This window comes from Geotrypetes seraphini, chromosome 3, assembly GCF_902459505.1.
Source record: "Geotrypetes seraphini chromosome 3, aGeoSer1.1, whole genome shotgun sequence".
NCBI lineage: Eukaryota > Metazoa > Chordata > Amphibia > Gymnophiona > Dermophiidae > Geotrypetes > Geotrypetes seraphini.
This window is the reverse complement of record NC_047086.1, coordinates 232328625-232347907: the sequence shown is the minus strand read 5'-3', so window position 1 is coordinate 232347907 and position 19283 is coordinate 232328625. Positions and strand designations below refer to the sequence as shown.

Genomic DNA, 19283 nt, shown 5'->3' with positions numbered 1-19283 from the left:
CAGCCATTAACATGGCTGATATTCTATTTTTTTGTATTAGTGGCCATGTACTAATGTTGCCATTAGCACGTGGCCACTAAAAATTCTTAACACGTCAGCACTTACTTCTACCCATTTTCTAGACAGCAAGGTCCTGATTCTATAAATTCCGCCTATATTGGCATGACTCATCAATGTAAGTTGTGCGCCTATATTGGCATGGCTCATCAATGTAAGTTTGGCGCCTATATTGGTATGACTCATCAATGTAAGTTAGGCGCCTATATTGGCATGACTCATCAATGTAAGCACCTAACTTAATTGTTTAACAGACTTAAATGGTGCTGATAATTGACAATTAGCACCTCACAATTAATGTAACTTGCATTTACTTGGATGGTAGGCACCTAGAACTTTGAAGTAGGTGCCTACCTCAAAGTAGGCATGGTTAGGGGTGGATTGTGGCGGGGTGTTAGATTTATTTATTTATTTAGGTATGTATATACCACCTATCAAGGTTATCTAAGCAGTTTACAATCAGGTACTCAAGCATTTTCCATGTCTGTCCCACTGGGCTCACAATCTTCCTAACGTACCTGGGGCAATGGAGGATTGAGTGACTTGCCCAAGGTCACAAGGAGCAGCGCGGGGTTTGAACCCACAACCTCAGGATGCTGAGGCTGTAGCTCTAACCACAAGGCCACTCCTTCCTCCTTTCTGTTTTAGACTTAGGTATCTAACTTTGGCGCCGGTGTTTAGGCCAAGAAAACCCTGGCATAAATAGGATGCACCTACACAGGATGCCTAGTAACGCTTAAGTCTGCTTATGTAGCGCTAAATGTGATTCTATAAAGTGCACCTAACGTTTTATAGAATTGCTTAGTGCCGTACTAGTTGTCACCTAATTTTTAGACGCCATTTATAGAATTGTGCCGTAAGGCCTCGCCAGTAATCCTATACTAACTAGTTGGTTTGCGGTAATGAAGCTGCACTAAGTGATTAGAGCAGCAATGCTCACTCTCTATCCCAGTGTATCTCAAATTATGTGCCGAGGCATGCTAGTGTGCCTCCTGAGATTCCAAGTGTGCCGTGGCGCACTGAGGAGGAAGAGAGGCGCCTGCCAGCTGACTTCCCTATGAGGTACAGCGCCAGTACTGCCCGATTCGCCGAAGGCCTGCATGTTTCCCCCCCTTCTCTCTAGCGTCCTCCGGCTTCCCCCCCCCTGGCCTCCCGGTCTCACCTTGAAACTAATTACAGCAACCTGCAGAGGACTGCTGGTAGGTAAATTGATTTTATTTTCAATATAGTGATTGAAATGTGTCAGTTTTGAGAATTGTATCTGCTGTGTATATCTGCTGTGTATATGAATGGAAAAAAATTGCATTACAATTAGTAAAGGGGATGGGATTTGGGTGGGCCTAGGGAGGTCTGTGGTTGGGGTACTCGGTTGATATTTGTTAGACTTAGGGGGTACTTAGCTTGAAGTAATTGAGAAACACTACTGTAGGCAATCAGCTGGCACCAGTGCCTCTCCTTCTCTCCGGCCCTCTTCCCTAATGGCACCCCCTACTGGCTTCTCAGGGCTCCTCTGGAGACCCTCTGCACATGCGTGGACGTCGACGTGATGATGTCACGCACACTTCTGGGTGCCTCAAGCTGTGGCCACTACCTTTAATGTGCCCTGGCTCGAGAAAGTTTGAAAGACACTGCTCTATCCCGTCATGCTCCCTTCCAAAAGAAATAAAATATTTTAGCATGTGGTTTAGCATTTGTTAAACCGGCACTTACTGTAGGACATCTGAGCACATTCCACAGTACATCATTTTAAGCTGTGTTAGGCATGAGTGAGCATCTAACATGATTTAGTAAAAGGGCCCCTCAGTTTGCCTGTCTCACAGTTTACCTCATATTTATGCTTCCTATTTGGGTTTCCCGCAGGTATTTGTGACCTAGATTTGGACTCTGTTGGAAACTGGATATTGGACTAGATGGATCATAGGTCTGACCTAGTATGTACTGTTCCTCCAGCTGCATTGCTGCCAGTGGGAGGCAGTGCTTCAATATTGTGTTTTCAAATGCTTGGGACAAACAGGTTCCATAGAGTTCTGCAGCGCTTGCAAGTTCCTCACTATTGGAAATGTGATAGTGCAACAGCAACCATCACTGGGCAGCACTGTAGCTAAAAAAAACCCCAAAAAACTCCTGCTCACCTTAGAGCGTTGGTTCCAAACCCTGTCCTAGAGGACAACCAGCCAGTTGGGTTTTCAGGATATCCCTAACAAATATGCATGAGAGAGATTTGCATATAATGGTGGTGACTGGTATGCAAATCTGCCCCATGCATATTCATCAGGACTATCCCTGAAAGCCTGACTGGCTGGTGGGCCTCCAGGACAAAGTTGGGAACCACTGCAGTGCCAATATGGCTATTCTTAAGTTCTTATGTTCTTTCTTGGTCATTTTACTATTGTTAAGCTGTTAACAAAATTGTTAAGTTTTATGTCAAGCTGCACCTGCTGTACATCCCCTTTGGACCATGTTTAGAGAATCTCTCATAAACAGGACTAATAAATCCCAATAAATAAATATATGAATAAAAATAAATAAACCATTCATATTCCACACAATGCATCCATTTACCCGAGTTTAGATTGCTTCATTAGAATGAGGCAAGAGCATGGTATCATGATGATACTCTGTGTAGTTAAAAGAGTAGACCGACTTTAGAGAATAAAATTAACTCTTAATATGTTTCATTTGCTTGTACAATTAAACATAGTGCTGGAACAGTAGCAATCATAACTTTAATAATCTTTAGAGTAAATATAATTTCCTTTCTAAATTAGCAGCCATTTGCTTGAGATGTGCTATGGGATTAATCAACAGTCTAACGAGATATCTGGAGCTCTATTTTTATACTATATTTATTTGCCAGTGAATTTAAAGTATAGTTCTCAAACAATGCACCAAAATGTAGTATGCGGGTATTTTTTTTTACCTGCAGACTACATCAGTTTTCAAAGGAAGAAAGTTCATGTTCAGACATCAGCACATATGCAGTCTTTGACTCAGATCAAACAGAGTCACTTCAGGAAGAGATAAAAGAGTTGATTAATCATGCTTCTGAATTGGGCTTTATTACAAACAAAGAAAAATCATTTCTAACTGTAGATCATCCAATATTGCCCACTATGTACATATTGCCAAAAATACACAAATCTTTACAAAATCCCCCGGAAGACCACTTTTATCAGGAATTGGGTCAATTCTGGAACCTTTGTCTGATTTTGTCAATTTCTTCCTCAGACCTTTTGTCCCGAAAATAGAGTCTTACGTTAGAGACCGATCACATATTATCAAGACTTTGGAAGATTTCGATGGGGAATTAGAAGATATCATTTTAGTGACTCTAGATATTTGGCTCCTTTTACTAAGCTGCGATAGCGTTTTTAGCGCACGCAGAATTGCCGCACATGCTAAACCCACGCTACGCAGCTAGAACTAAAGCCAGCTCAATGCTGGCGTTAGCATCTAGCGCATGCGGCAATTCTGCACATGCTAAATGCACACTAAAACCACTATCGCAGCTTAGTAAAAGGAACCCATATATACAAATATCCCACAATTGGAAGCTTTAAACACCATTGATAAAACTCTTCAAAATAGGGAGGACCATCTATGGATACCCAACAGATTCATCATCAGTCTGACAACATTAACTATGGAACTATTTTTGTTTCAATGAAAAATTTTATTTACAGATTACGGCCATGGGTGCATCTATGGCACCCGATAGTGGTGAATTCGAGAAGAATTTTATGAAGGAACATGAATTTTCATCAGAAATCAGACTTTATCGAAGATACATTGATGATATCTTCATTTTATGGAGAGGCACAGAAAAAAAAAGCTCCAATTCCGTGTAGGGAGGAGCGCGACCAAATCGGCTGAAGCCATTGCGAGGAGGGGGCGAGAAGAAGGGTTAAGGTAGAGAGGAGCGAGATAGGGGAGGGCCGATGAAGAAGGCCAATCAGGGAAGAGTGGGGCTGTGAAGGGGAGATAGATTAGCGGTGGGCGGAAGAGAAGTCGCCCTTTTGAATCTAGCAATCACAGGAGGCAGACGCGAGGACTTGCTACTTACTTACTGCAGCGAGAGCCACATTCAAAGTTTAAGATGGAACACCATCCGGATCAGATTCCATTCTTAGATATACTCATAAACAAAGAGAGATACTGCTTCACTACCACCATCTATCAGAAGCCAACTGACAATAATAATTTTTTGCATTATAATCAGTTTTCATCAAACACAGTTAAAAAAGAATTTGCCATATTGCCAATTTTTGAGACTTCAGAGGCTCTGTACTAACTTTCCAGAGTTTGAGAGAGAAGCAGTAGGCATGTCCAGAAGATTTAACAGCAGAGGTTATCCCAGCAAAGATATCAATGCCGGATATAGGAAGGCCAAAACAAAACACAGGGAAGAATTACTACAGACTAGACAAAGAAAAAAAATTAAAAAACACCTGACAAGGTCTGTTGTCTTGGGTATTCATAGATAAACTCTTTTTTTAATAAAATATCTTTATTCATTTTAAAGCCAAAAATAAGTGCAACATAATATACAGACATTTTACACTTTAACTGCACTTAAATTCTATCAAATTATATTTTATGACAAATACATATATCATCCCCCCCCTCCTTTATACATATCCAACGAGTGCACTCTAATTAAAAGTATCTCCCCACCCTGGACGTGTATGTTCAAAGGGCAAAATCAACAACCACTTTGTTTAAGAAATTCTTGTCCTAGCCAGTCTTTCACCCCGTGAACAAATCTACCACACCTTACCCTGAATTTCTTCTTCACACCAGGTATCCTATACTCTTTAATTGTTAAAAATTTCCTTCCACAATTGTTATTCAGCTAATCGCTGGTACCCGACCTTTCTCAATGTAAAATGTATAATAGTTAATTCTTGTACTGCACCCTATGTTTAGTTTTTCTTTTACACCTGTAATCACTGACCACTCAGTGACCACCTAACTATTTATGTATTGTAATTCGCTGATTATACAGCTATTCTTCATTGTAAACCGCCTAGAAGTTGTAATATTATGGCGGTATAGAAAAAATAAAGTTATTATTATTATTATATACACCATTGAGAACTTTACGATCTGAAGATCACAATTTACTTGTAGTTCAACCCCTTTCCCCGTTGTAGCATGTTGGTCCTTGTATGATTTGATATGTATTCTTATTTTATAATAATGTACCCCATTTTAAAGTGTACATCGCTTAGAAGTATTGTAAGTGATATAATAAAATTTTAAATGAACCTGAACCTGAAACCCAGACAAGCATCATTCTTTGATGTGATTGGTCCTTGAAAATTAATGGCAAGTAATTTTATTTTTATGCAGTAATTATCCTAACTTGAGCAACAAAGCAATCAAGGCTTTGTTATGATTTGGATCTTAATTTTTGTGAACTTGGATTTTCAGCTTTGACAAAAATTAAATTTAAAAAAAAGAGAACAACTGCAGATTGTGGATGATGAAATGCGTGTTTATTTCTCGACTATCAAGCCACGTTTTGAGATAATTTGCACTCAAAGACAAGCACATCCATCACATTGATTTGCAATTCTATCTACTTTAGTTTCACTGTTACAATTACTCATACATAGCTTAAAGAACTTTAAGCTTTAAGAACTAGTTGTCAGTGACCGCTAGGAGAGCCATTTTCAAAACATACATCTAAGTTCAATTTGGAAGTATAACGCTAGACATCCAAAGTTGGCAATAAGAAAATGCCTATTTTCGAAAGGCAGACCACCATAAGTCTAGAATTTTTTTTTTTTTTAAAAATCCTCTATCTAGATGTCCAGGCCATTGGGACGCCCAGACCATAAGGACGTCCATCTTTATACCACATTTTTGAACAAAATATTGTCCAAGTCCCAAACGCCCAGAACAAGACCATCATTTGGATATGAGAGGAGTCAGTCTTATAATGGACTGGCCACCCAGACATGGCAACAGAGTAGTGGGGTACCTTAGAAGGCACTACTGTGAACTTCACAAACAGGGTACCAGATAAACATCTCACCAGAACTCCCTTATAGGTTAAGGTGAGCCCCCCACAAACACCTCCAAAACAAACTATTCCCACCTGTCTACAACACCAATAGCCCTTATGGCTGCAGGTAGCACCTAAATGGCAGTGGAGTAGGGTTTGCGGGGGGGGGGGGGAGGCTGACATTTTTCATCATAAATGAAGTGATTAGAGTGGCTTATGGGCCTGGTTTCTTCTCTCTATGGTTTACTAGCCCACCCACCAGGCTACTTAAGACACCTGTGTGCAGCTCTAGTAGGCTTCCCCATACCAAATGCTGCTGTTTTAGAGACAAGTATGTACCTTTTTGTTCTCATTTTTGTGTGGTGAAATGGAGTTAGTGGAGTATGTGGGTGTCTTACCTTGAAGCGTGCAGTGGGCATCTTTGTGGCACCTTTGTGGCACTTAGACCCTTCTAAAACAGGTCTAGTACCAAACATATAACTTCCATCCAGGATGTCTTGCAAAATGTTTGATTATCGCTACAAGACGTCTAAGTCTAACCCGCCCTTGATACTGCCCAAAGTCCGCCCATTATATGCCTCCACCACACCCATCTCATGCTCTGAACGTACAGAGGCTGCAACACCTTGCTAGACATACAGAAAAACAATTCCAATTATCAGCATGTGGACGTCTAAGTGCTAATTTAGGATGTTTTTTGGATGTCTATATTTTTGGATTATGGACCCTAAGCATTCTTTCTAAGCTGATCAGGAGTCCTCCAACTGCACTGCTATCAGTGTGAGGTGCTGCTTCAATACTGTGTTTTCAATTTCTATGGATAAACATGTTCCCTGGAGCTCTGCAGTAGAGAATGATATGGGAACTCAATTTCCCCGTCCTGTCTCCGTGAGTTTTGTCGCTATCCCTGTTCCTGACCCATTCCTGTAAGCTCTGCCATAACCGCACAAGCCTCAAACACTTATGTTTTTAAAGTGTTTGAGGCTTGTGCAGATGACGACGGAGCTTGCAGGAATGAGGCAGGGACAGGAAAAGAACTCGCTAGGACGGGACGGGAAAATGAGTTCCCGCGGGGATGGAGAAAAATTTGTCCCCGTGTCATTCTCTACTCTGCAGCACTTCCCTGTCCCTCACTATTGAAAATCTGATAGTGAAACAGCACTGTAGCTGAAAGAGTCCAGCTCAGCATAGAGGGAACAGTGACCCGTGAATTGATTTAAGAAGTACTTTCAATTGATTTAAGAAGTACTTTTTGAGCTCGAGGCTTGCAGGTCTATTTTCAGCAGTGCTTAGAAGGCAATTTTCTATCTTGCTGTTCTTACACCAGTTAAAACAGAGCAAAAGAATAAAAAAAACTACAAAGCAGTGAATCTTTTTTTTTCTACTTTTTCCTTCATTTTTCATGAGCGTAAAACAAAGCCCTGCTTGAATGAAGAGAGGTCACACTGAAAAATTTCAAATATGAATTAAAAATGGATGCCAGTATATGAAATCAAGTCCTTATTTCTACCCTGTTGCCATGAATAGCCACATTGTTCATTGTCCACAATGCTTTTATGACAGAGGGTTTTAGCCATAATGTCCTAATAGTAAATAATAAATAAATAAATACTGTTATATGGGGGAAAATAAGTAGCAGCAGATTCAAGTGCTTACTGCAGGTTAAAACGTTCTACTGCAAAGTGCGCTCAGGCAGTTTTTAGGTGTGTGTGCGCTAGCCACACATGAAAAAATCGTTTTTACTTTTTTAGCTCTGGGGCAGGTCTAGAAGCAGAGTAGGCCAGTTCTGTGCTAATCGCATAGCACAGCCAAACTGCTACACACTAGCCAAATAGCATATGATTGGTACATGAACTCTTACCACCTACAAAATAGGTGTTGGTAAGCATTTACGCAGTAATGGCCACGCGCCCATGGGACGATTATTGTAGACATAGAAAAAGATTGGCTATTTCCCAGCAGCACTATAAGTGGCCTTAGCATGCAAGAAAGACCCATGCTAGGGATAGCGCAAGCCACGCTCTGATTAGTGAAAGGACCCCAAACTTTATAGCATAAGCACACAGCAGCTGAAAATATCTGCTTTTCTTGAAGACTCCCAAGATGTTATTACATCTAGGTCTACTCTGTTAGTTACTTTTACTAATGAAAGTGATAAAGCATTGGTTTTAAGGAATTTCTTTAAAAAGAAAGATGAGAGTTTTTCAGTTCATAGTCTAAAGTGCGCGAGGACAAAAGCACGCTGACAACCGAGTGCGGACAACTGAGCGCAGGACTTCATCGCGCCAAAGAAAAAATGTATTTTAAAGGGCTCCGACGGGGGGTGTTGGTGGGGAACCCCCCCACACTTTACTTAATAGAGATCGCGCTGGCATTGTGGGGGGTTTGCGGGGTTGTAACCCCCCTCATTATACTGGAAACAACTTTTTCCCTGTTTTTTAGGGAAAAAGTTAAGTTTTCAGTATAATATGGGGGGTTACACCCCCCCCCAACACGGCAGCTTGAGGCAGCGCGATCCCTATTAAGTAGAGTGGGGAGGTTCCCCCACACACACCCCCGTCGGAGCCCTTTAAAATATGGGTTTTCTTCAGCGCAATTAAGCCCTGCGCTCAGTTGTCTGCGCTCGGTTGTCGGCGTGCCTTTGTCCTCGCGTGCTTTTGACCTGTCACTGAGTTTTTGAGGTGCCAAGATAAATGTTTTTCCTGATGTTTCCAAGGTCACTCAGCTCAGACGGAAAGCTGTGTTGGCTTTAAAGTCTAGAGAGGTATCCCCCCTCTCTAGACTAGATATTTTGCTTAAAATATCCTTGTAAATGTCTTATAACTTTTCATGTTTTACCCTTCTTCCTTTTTCCTATACCCCAGAATTTAATGTAATCAGTCCCTTCTTCTTATCCTCATGTTCTTGTAAATGACTATAGAGTTTGCATTTGTCTACTGCAGAGTCTGTAATTTTGTGTGGTCTGTATTCCCCCCCCCCTTATTTATTTATTTTTTACGATATTGTAAACCACTTAGATTTTAACCCTGGTTTTATATTTGCGGTATATCAAATAAATTGAACTTGATTATAGTCCTTATTCTATTAATGGCATCTTAACTTACACGCTGGTAGATGCCCTACTGGCACCTAAGTGCAAAACGCTGTTTAAAAGTGGTTTAAAAAATAAATTCAAGATACCTACTGGCGCCTAAAAAAAGGGCACCTACATTGCGCCTAAGGAGGCACTTTACAATGCCTAACGTAACACCAGAAGCGGCATTGTAAAGGCACAATTCACGTGAAAAGTAGGCGCCTGAAATGTAGTAGGGTTACCAGACATTCCTATTTCTTCTGACATGTCCGGACGGCTTTTCAAAACCCAGCACTTTTTCCGGGTTTTGAAAAGCTTCCAACAAATCGCATCGGGCAAGAGGGCATCCACTCATGCAACAAGAGCAGGCAGCGGGGCAGGGTTAGGGCTGGATTGGGGTGGAACTGGGCGTGTCTAGGGGGTCCGGATTTTCCATTTGGAAAAATATGGTAACCCTAATGTAGGCCTTGAAAACTCTGGCCTACATTTCTGGCACCTACCTTTCCCAAAGCTGCAGTTCTATAAACAGCGCTGTCATGGTATTGAGACACAATTGGCGGACGTTTTTAAGGCAGCTGCCGCCACTGGTGCAGTTTATAGAATCTGGGCCTATGAGGTCCTTTTATCAAGGCACAGTAGGGGTTTAACGTGCGGAATATCGCACGTTAAACCGCCTGCCGTGCTAGTCGCTAACGCCTCCATTGACGATGCGTTAGTATTTTGGCTTGTCGCGGGGGTTAGCGCGTGATGAAATGTCCGACGTGCTAACCCCCGTAGTGCACCTTGATAAAAGGAGCCCTATGTGTTTTGGTGTTCTTTGCAGTTGGAGAATTTTCTTAGGAGTTTTGAGAAATTATTGATTATATTTAGATTGACAATGAAAGAATTATACGCTGATAATTGGATAGATAATCCTAGGATTTTTTAATAGAATTAGTTTGTTGAAAATTTTCTCTTACTTCCCTCAAGACATGGCCTAGAAGTAATATGTTATTAGTGTGTTTTGTTTGTTTGTTTGTTTTTTAAATCTTTATTCATTTTTAAAACTCACAATAAGTGTAACATAAAATACAATCATTTAACATCATACTTTAACATCACCTAATACATCATCAAATTCTAACTCACATCAAATAGCCCCCCTCCCTTATACTCAACAATTATTCATAAGCATAAGAAATCATAAAATATTCCCACCCCCCCTCCACCCCACCCTGGACGTGTATGAACAAAAGGGAAAAAAAATAATATTTATTCTATACAGTAATTTCAATCTTTACAGTATCTTGTTAATGGCTCCCAAATAACCTGAAATTTCTTAAAATTTCCCTGCTGCATGGCAATTATCCTTTCCATTTTAAATATGTGACACAAAGAGTTCCACCAAAAGCTTTAATGCAGCCTATCCCAATTTTTCCAATTATTTGTAATCTGTTGTATGGCAACCCCTGTCATAATGAATACAAGCTTATTATTATTAGAGGATATTTGGCTCTTAGCCCTCATTGACATGCCAAACAATATGGTGTCCTATGATAATGCCACCGGATTATCTAACAAACTATTTATTTGACCCCCCCATATTGATTTCCATGTTATTAGTGTGTTATGCTTTAAAATTTATATTGAAGATTGCTTTATTCCTGTCTATTTGTTTATGTGAAAATGTAAATAATTACTAATAAAACAAATAGATATCAGGTATCCTCTAGCTTGAAATCAATGAGCCAACTGACCAGGACTTGAGGCCAAATGTCTATCCCTTTTCTGGATTTATTGATAAACAATATTGGAGGATCAATGACTACTTCTGTTTTTAGGAAAGATACAGATCAGAAAAATTATCTGAGCTACAATAGTCATCATCCTTATCATATATAATGGAGCCTTCCAATAAGTCAATTTCTATGGATCAAAAAAAAAACCTGTAGTAGTGAGGAGGATATTAACCTCCAGGCCCATCAACTGCCTCACCCCCAAATTCTATAAATTGCAAATAAAGTTGCACGTGTACATTGGTGCATGTAGCCAATGTGTAAAATGTAATTGATTAATTGACCTAATTGATGCTGAAATTGGCAATTGGTGCTGATAATTGATGCAAATTGTGACAAATTAAAAGTTACGACCAAAAAACAGAGAGGGCCCAAATAAATGCAAAGAGAGCAATGCACGTAAACAAAACAGCACAAGCAGCCTGAAGAAAAGGGACAACGTTGAATTTAATAAGTGTGACTCGACACGGCCTGTGTTTTGACATGAAGCCTGCGTCAGGGGTCTTAGAATCACAAAGTCCCTTTTTGCTTCGAATGGTTTGTTAGGAGCAAAGTCTCACAAAACTGACTGTACACTCTCTGTTAATTATCATAAAACAAGGTTACAATGCTCTTGGTGTCTTTATTTTGAATTAAAGTTACGCACATAACTGAGAAAGCACGATTCTGTAAAAAGTATACATCAATTGCAGTGCATGCATTTCAAAAGGGGGCATGGCCTTGGGTAAATTGGGGGCATTCCTGAAAGGTGCATTGCTATAGGATATGCCTGGCCACACGCATAACTTAGGCACAGACATATAGACCAGCTAAAACCAGCCCTAAATGCCTGATCAGCAGAACTATGGTCAATTCTATAAAAGGTGCATGTATCTTGTAGAATGGTTCAAGCATTGTTCTAGTTCAGTTTGTCGCAAACTTTTTGAAGCCGTGGCACACTATACTCAGGGTCAGGGCTGGAGAGCCATTGGACATGCGCAGACGTTGATGTGATGACGTTATGCGCATATGTTGATGTCCGCGCAGGCATGGAGGCCCTAAACTTGCTAACCCTGGGAGTAGAGGTGCCGACTGACTGCCTACAGGACGTACCTCTCGCTGCATGAGGCACTTCCTATAAGTAGCCAGCTGGCACCTCTACTCCGCGGCGGCATCTTGTGGCACACCCTGACTCTCGCCGCGGTGCACTTTGCGATACACTGTTCTAGTTGGCGCTGATATTTTAAGCACAATATATAGAATCTGGCCCTCAATGATTTCAAGCTAAAGGATATCCATTATTTACTGTTAATAAAGCTCAGATATAGGCAACATATATTCTTCAAGAATGGCTGTTAGAATACCATATTTGGGAAGAATTGGATAGACCAGTGGTCTCAAACTCACGGCCCGGGGGCCACATGCTGCCGCCAGGTACTATTTTGAGGCCCTCGGTATGTTTATCATAATCACAAAAGTAAAATAAAACAGTTTCTTGATCATATGTCTTTTTAGCTATAAATGACAATATTATTATTAAGACTTAGCCAAAAGGAAAGATTTATCAACTATAAAGAGTTTTACCTCATGTAAAATTATCATTTCTTTAATAAGACATTAACTATTTTTTTCTGAGGCCCTCCAAGGACCTACAAATCCAAAATGTGGCCCTGCAAAGGGTTTGAGTTTGAGACCACTGGGATAGACTGACATGTGTTTTGCCCTATATGATGGGTATTCCATGACTTTCAATCTTAGTGTTATCTATGCACTGCTCTTTTTCAGAATTTCCACTTATAGCCTATAAAACAGGAGTGGACTTGGGAGAACATTTTAAGCAGACGATTGCAGGCAATTTGAAGAACACTGTGGGACACAGTCTGTGTGACCACTGTAGTTGGTGCCAACATGATAGCAAGTCCCAACACAATATGTGATCCTTCTTTTGTTATTTATATCCTCCTCTGCCCATGTCTATTAGTTTATGTGGGCAGAACAGCGAGACCTATTGACCTTCGCCCGATTCAAACATAAAAGTAAAATTTGAATGAGTGATGAAACGGCTCCTTTGATAGCACATTGGCACAGCGCCATACATTCTGTGGAGAACATTAGGTTGAGAGTAATAAAGGAAATCAAGCCTTCCTTCTGAGGAGGGGGGGGACACGCCATTTGAAATGTCTGAATTTCAGAGAAAAATGCTGGATCCACAAATTGAAGACTCTCTAATCCAGGGGTAGGGAACTCCGGTCCTCGAGAGCCGTATTCCAGTCGGGTTTTCAGGATTTCCGCAATGAATATGCATGAGATCTATTTGCATGCACTGCTTTCAATGCATATTCATTGGGGAAATCCTGAAAACCCGACTGGAATACGGCTCTAGAGGACCGGAGTTCCCTACCCCTGCTCTAATCAGAGGGTTTGAATGAAGGGCTCACTTTTTTTTGTGATAGGCTAATAATACCAGCAATCAGACACTTTTCTGATTGGTGAATTTGGAGAACAAGTTTGTTTAAGAGTAGAGGCGTCATTCTTGTCATACTGTTGACTGAGCAAGTTGTGGGCCACAAAAGACGTTTTATCATATTTTGGAACAAGGTGGGATGTTTTTAAAAAAATAACAGGTTTAATTTACTCTCTCTGAGGCAGAGCATTTGCTCAAAACACAGTCGTGTCAGTGTTTGGGGGCACAGTTGTAATGAAAGCTAAGTAGCACTTCTTTTTTTTCTCATAAAAAAATGGATCTAGACAGAACTGATACAATTTTACATGTATATGTATTCTTTAAAAATCGAAAAAGAAACAGACCTATGACCATTAGTTTCTGATATATATATGGAGGCCGGAGTGATTCTTTCTTATCTCTGAATAATCAATGTATGACAGTCCCTGTATCTGTAGTACAGTGAATTCAAAACCTTGCTGACATTGGAATGCTGGTGTTGAAGATTCTAATGGTATAAATGCAACATAAGTACCTTTACACCTTTATAAGAGGTCCTTTCATTAAGATGTGCTAACCAATTTAGCTTGCGCTAAAGATTAGCACACGCTAAATGCTAAGGCATCCATTATATCCTATGGGCGTCTTAGCATTTAGCGTGTGCTAAATCAGTTAGCGTACCTTAATAAAAGGACCCCTAAATTAAGCATCCAGAATGCATGCAAATGCAAACACGTTAATTTGTGCCTCCTTCAAGGCTGGCATAAATGTGTGCACATACTCTACACATGTATGTGCACATTTTACATAATGCATATAGAGAATCCTTATGAAGAAGTGTATGTGTGTTATTGTATTTACACGCCCATATATAGATGTGTACATTTAGAAAAGCCTGTTTCCACATGTAGCACAATGTATATACAAGGAAGACCTTTTTAAAATGGCCCATATCTGCCAGTTTTAGCATTACTGTACATGGGCCCCTTTGATGAAGACTGCTAGCAGCTAATGTAGACTGCTTTGTTCTCATTCTTTCTATGGGGAAACAGCCTAGTGGATCAATCCCCTTAAGATCAGAGATGTGAATGGTTTGAAAAATTGATGAGGATCCATCTCTAAGTCCAGAGAGAAATAAAGATCATCAAACAAGTTGCAGGTGATGCCTTGGAGTTTCTTAAAGTAAGAAACAGTTCTCACCTACAACTTTGCTTCTGGGTCTTTATTGCCATATATCAAAGGGGACTACCGTGGCATCTACACTACCTTATGAACAGAGCAAGTAAGACAGCATTAATGCAATAAATCCGAATACACACTGTAGTACAAGAAGATAAAGCAAAATAGTTTGGTGTTGGTTACAGATTAAGACAGATTAAGTATTATGCCTGCTGGCCTATACTCAGCTGGCAGCGGTCAGCATTTCCCTGGCTAAGATATTCAATGCTAGCAAAGTCCAGGCACTGGCACTGAATATCTGGTTTTAGGTTATGTGCGATATTCAGCCCCTGACTACATAAACTGAACCAAATAGGCCTGCTATATTTATGCAGCCCAGTTTAAGTGGTTATCCCATGCAGTGAAGGGCTGAATATTGGCACTTAACTGTATAAGTGCTAACTTGACCCCCAGAACATAAAAACATGATGGCAGATAAAAGCCAAATGGCCCATCTAGTCTGCCCATCTGCAGTAATGTCCACCAATCAGCCGGCTTCAGAGCAGACACTAGACCAGGGGTAGGCAATTCCGGTCCTCGAGAGCCGGAGCCAGGTCAGGTTTTCAGGGAATCCACAATACATATGCACAAGATAGATTTGCATCTCAAGGAGGCAGTGCATGCAAATCCATCTCATACATATTCATGGTGGAGATCCTGAAAACCTGACCTGGCTCCGGCTCTCGAGGACCGGAATTGCCTATCCCTGCACTAGACGGTTAAGTGCCACTGAATATCAGCAGTTAGCCACAGACAAGCTCTAATCATTTTGAATATTGCCTAGCAGATATATAGCAAATATGTATGTGCTAAACAAGTCATAAGCAGTGCCTCTGCCAGTTCAGACCAGAGGTCCATCACGCCCAGCAGTCCGCTCACACGATGGCCCATCAGGTCCAGGACCTGCATAGTGATCCTCTATCTATATCCTTCTATCCTCTTTTCCTTCAGGAAATTATCTAATCCTTTCTTGAACCCAAAAACCGTAATCTGTCCTATCACACCCTCTGGAAGCACATTCCAGGTGTTCACCACCCTTTGGGTGAAGAAGAACTTCCTAGCATTGATTCTGAATCTGTCCCCTCTTAATTTTTCCGAATGCCCTCTCGTTCATGTAGGTTTTGAACGTTTGAAGAATCTGTCCCTCTCCACTTACTCCATGCCCTTCATGATCTTGTAAGTCTCTATCATGTCCCCTCTAAGTCTCCAGAGAAAAGAGCCCCAATTTCTCCAATCTTCTTTTAAACGATATGACATGGGTGACTCTTTATAAAGGTGATTAATAAATCCCATTAAATAAGTAAAATATAGTCCTTTCAAATGCATTCTATTCACATGGGGGGTCTTTAACTAAGGCGCGCTAAATGCTAACGCATCCATAGAATATAATGGGCGCATTAGCATTTAGCGTGCACTAAATTGGCTAGTGCACCTTAGCAAAAGACCCCCATGGGGTGTGATCTTTCAAAACTCTTCCAAGAAGGGACTGTCTATAAATGTCAAAATGTACAGCGCTGCATACGCTTTTCATAAGAACATAAGAAATGCCCACACCGGATCAGACCGTGGGTCCATCTAGTCATTATGATAATCTAATATAATAAAATGGTAGGACGCGCATGCGCACTAAAAAAAACGTGTTCCCTGATCCGTCGGGTTTTTTTTAGTGCGCATGCGCAGGTTTACGTCACCAAACTCGGCAACTTGGACAACAATCGCGCTTATGCTCAAGCCGCCGCCACGAATCCTCTCTCGAACCGCACCAGGATCGAGAGAGGAGCTGCGGCGGGGGCTTGAGCATAAGCGCCATTGTTGTCCCCCTACCTAGCTGCGAGGCTGCGGCGGCCTTCCTCACGGTTTCACGGTGCTTGGTCCGCCAAACAATTCCTGCCGTTGACCAAATTTGCCCCACCGTTCCTTCTCTTCCTCCATCAGGTACAGTTCAGCTCCGCCTATGTTAAAAGCAGCTGCTTTGAAATTGGAGCCCTGCCGCCACCGTAACACGTTCCCTCTGCCGCGGTCCCATATGTCAGAGAAGGGGCGGGACCAAGGCAGAGGGGAAAGTGCTACGGCAGTGGCAGGGCTCCGATTTCGAAGCGGCTGCTTTTAACATTGGTGGAGCTGCACAGCACCTGATGGAGGGAGGGAAGGAAAGGTGGTTGTGCGCTGTTGAGCCCCTCTGCACGGGCCCAAACCAAAAAAGGAGCCAGGACTCTTCCCAACCCGGCGCCGCCAGACCCGACAAAACGGCCCTACACTCACAGACCCGCGAGCAGGGTTGCCATGGAAACCTAACCGGAATTACATGCAGTCGCGCAAGGGTCAGTGAGAGGGGATCAGGAGCTAAAGAGAGATTGAAAAAAACAAACAAACAACAGTGCACAAGTAGAGAGAGACACACAGACAGTCACAGAAGGACAGGGGGCTAAAGACACAGATTGAAAAAATAACAAAACACAGAGGACAAGGAGAGAGAGTGACACAGACACTCACAGAAGGACAGGGGGCTAAAGAGACAGATTGAAAAAAATAACAAAACACAGAGGACAAGGAGAGAGAGACACAGGAAAAAAAATGACAAACAGACATACAGCAGCCAAGGAGACAGACATACTTACATACAGCGTCCAAGTAGACAGACAGAGAGACAGCAAAAAAATACAAACAGCCAAGGAGACAAACAGAAAAAAAATAAAAATTACAATGCCCAAGGATAAATTCAGGAAAAAAAACCTTCCAGACATACAGTGGCCAAGGAGTTAGACTGAAAAAAAAGGCATACAGACATACAGCAGCCAATGAGACAGACAGACTGACAGCGACCAAGTAGACAATCAGCAAAAAAACACAAACAAACACACAAAGCAAAAAATTAGAAACATACAGCAGCCAAGGAGACAGGCATGCAACAAATAGGAAAAATAAAAAAACTTTTAATAAATCAACCATACATGAAGAAGGAATAAAAAAAAAAAAAAAAAAAAAGGGAAAAGACACCTACAGGGAAACACAGGATCAAGAGCATACAGAGAAAACAGAAGTTTGCAGGAATCAGGAACATATAGAGAAAGGAGAGCAGAGACCCCTGCAAGAAGAGAAAAATAGCAAAGAGACTGGGGATGAGAAAGAGAGCAGAGATGCTTGCAGGGAGAAAAAGCTAAGCAGTAATGTTACAGCTTGAGAGTGCAGACTGAGGAAGAAAGCAGAGACAGAGCTACACAGGGAAATGGAGGGAGGAAAGAGACAGAAAGAAAAATACAGACAGACATAAATTCTAGCACCCGTTAATGTAACGGGCTTAACGACTAGTACATAATAAATCAGGAAAAAAGTCTTTCAGGAGCAAAAAAAAAAATGCCACTGAGAAAGAAGTGTAAATCCTGAATTGGTATTGCCTCAAGAGACATTGGTGTAACTTTCAGGCACTGGAAGCAGACACTGTTTTTTCTAAGCTGAGCAGGAGTCCCCCATCTATAGTCCTGCCAATAGGAGGCACTGGTTCACTATCACATTTTTAATACTGAGAGACAAGCAAGCTCTGCAGGACTCCAGGGTATCTGCTTGTCCCTAGGGATGGAAGACACAATACTAAAGTATTGCCCCCCACTGGCAGCAATGAAGTTGGAGGGGCCCTGCCCAACTTAGAGGGAACAGTGGAAGTATAGGGTGGTCCAGAAATGGGATCAACTCTTTCCAGTTCAGAGAGTGGAGGAAGGCAGGGGGAACATGCGTTAAGTGAAAACAATGGATGGCAGGTTGAAAAGGGCTCAGTACCTGTTGGAGATCAAGTGTGATGGTGATAAAATGATACTTCATCCCATTCTGGATACTTGGACTTTGCCACCAGTAGTTCTTCCCATCAATCGCATTTGTTATTGGATGGCGCACTGTTGATGGAAAAAAGATTTGTTGCAAACGATGGTAGAAAAGGTGTCATGTTATATACATTACAGGTCATGCATACTTTATTTTAAGAAAGCCGCAGTGCTTTTGGCCTTAACATTTTTAACTTAGCCCACACAGTTAAAAAAAAAAAAAGAGGTTTTTGGCATATCAGGGATGTCAAAGTCACACTAGCACAGAAAGAAACTCAGAAACCAGAACTACTTCTGCCAATGTTTTTAACCCTCTAGATAGGAGTTCAATTATATTTTTGAAACTAAAATCAAAGTCCATGTAGCTCTACAGAAAAATTCAATATTTTTGAAATCTAGCATTAAAATAAATAAACCACTTTTAAAGAAGGAATGACTGAAATCAGTTACTTTCATCGCCTTAAGGGTTTTTAAAGTTGGGAGAGTTCAGCTTGCATATCAAGGAAAATTATATTTGCAAACAAAGGCTTTTAAAATTATACTTGGATTTTTCGTTTGCCTTTCAGTAGTAGCTCAAGGCGAGCTTCAGCCAGGTACACTAGTCATTTCATAGTCCCAGGGTCACAGGTGGGCCTGCTTGGATCATGGTCCCTCTCCTTTGCAATCAGGCCCATTCAGTCAACAGCAAGAGCACATATGAATGACAGGAATCTTGGAGGTGGTGTTTGCATTTCTGTTGTCTAGTTAACTTTAAAAAAAAAAAAAATCTGTCCTGGCTTTGCCACTTCCAGAAAGCTTATAAGTTATACATTTTTAAAATTTATCTTGAAATCTTTATTTTGATATTTTCAGCCCTGCTTTAGATTTCTATGTGTCTTAAAATACACATGGCAGTAGCCATGTATATATTGAG

General features: G+C 41.2%; 1 protein-coding gene across 10 annotated transcripts in view; it reads right to left on the bottom strand.

Moving 5' to 3' along the window:
* The window catches only part of LAMA2 (laminin subunit alpha 2), a 1204230-nt gene that overhangs the window by 885826 nt on the left and 299121 nt on the right, over nt 1-19283 (bottom strand). For all 10 annotated transcript variants that reach the window (XM_033936921.1, XM_033936924.1, XM_033936922.1 and 7 more), the window contains exon 3: nt 18330-18442. In XM_033936921.1, the coding sequence (XP_033792812.1) occupies nt 18330-18442 (113 nt within the window). The remainder of the gene's footprint in view (nt 1-18329; nt 18443-19283) is intronic.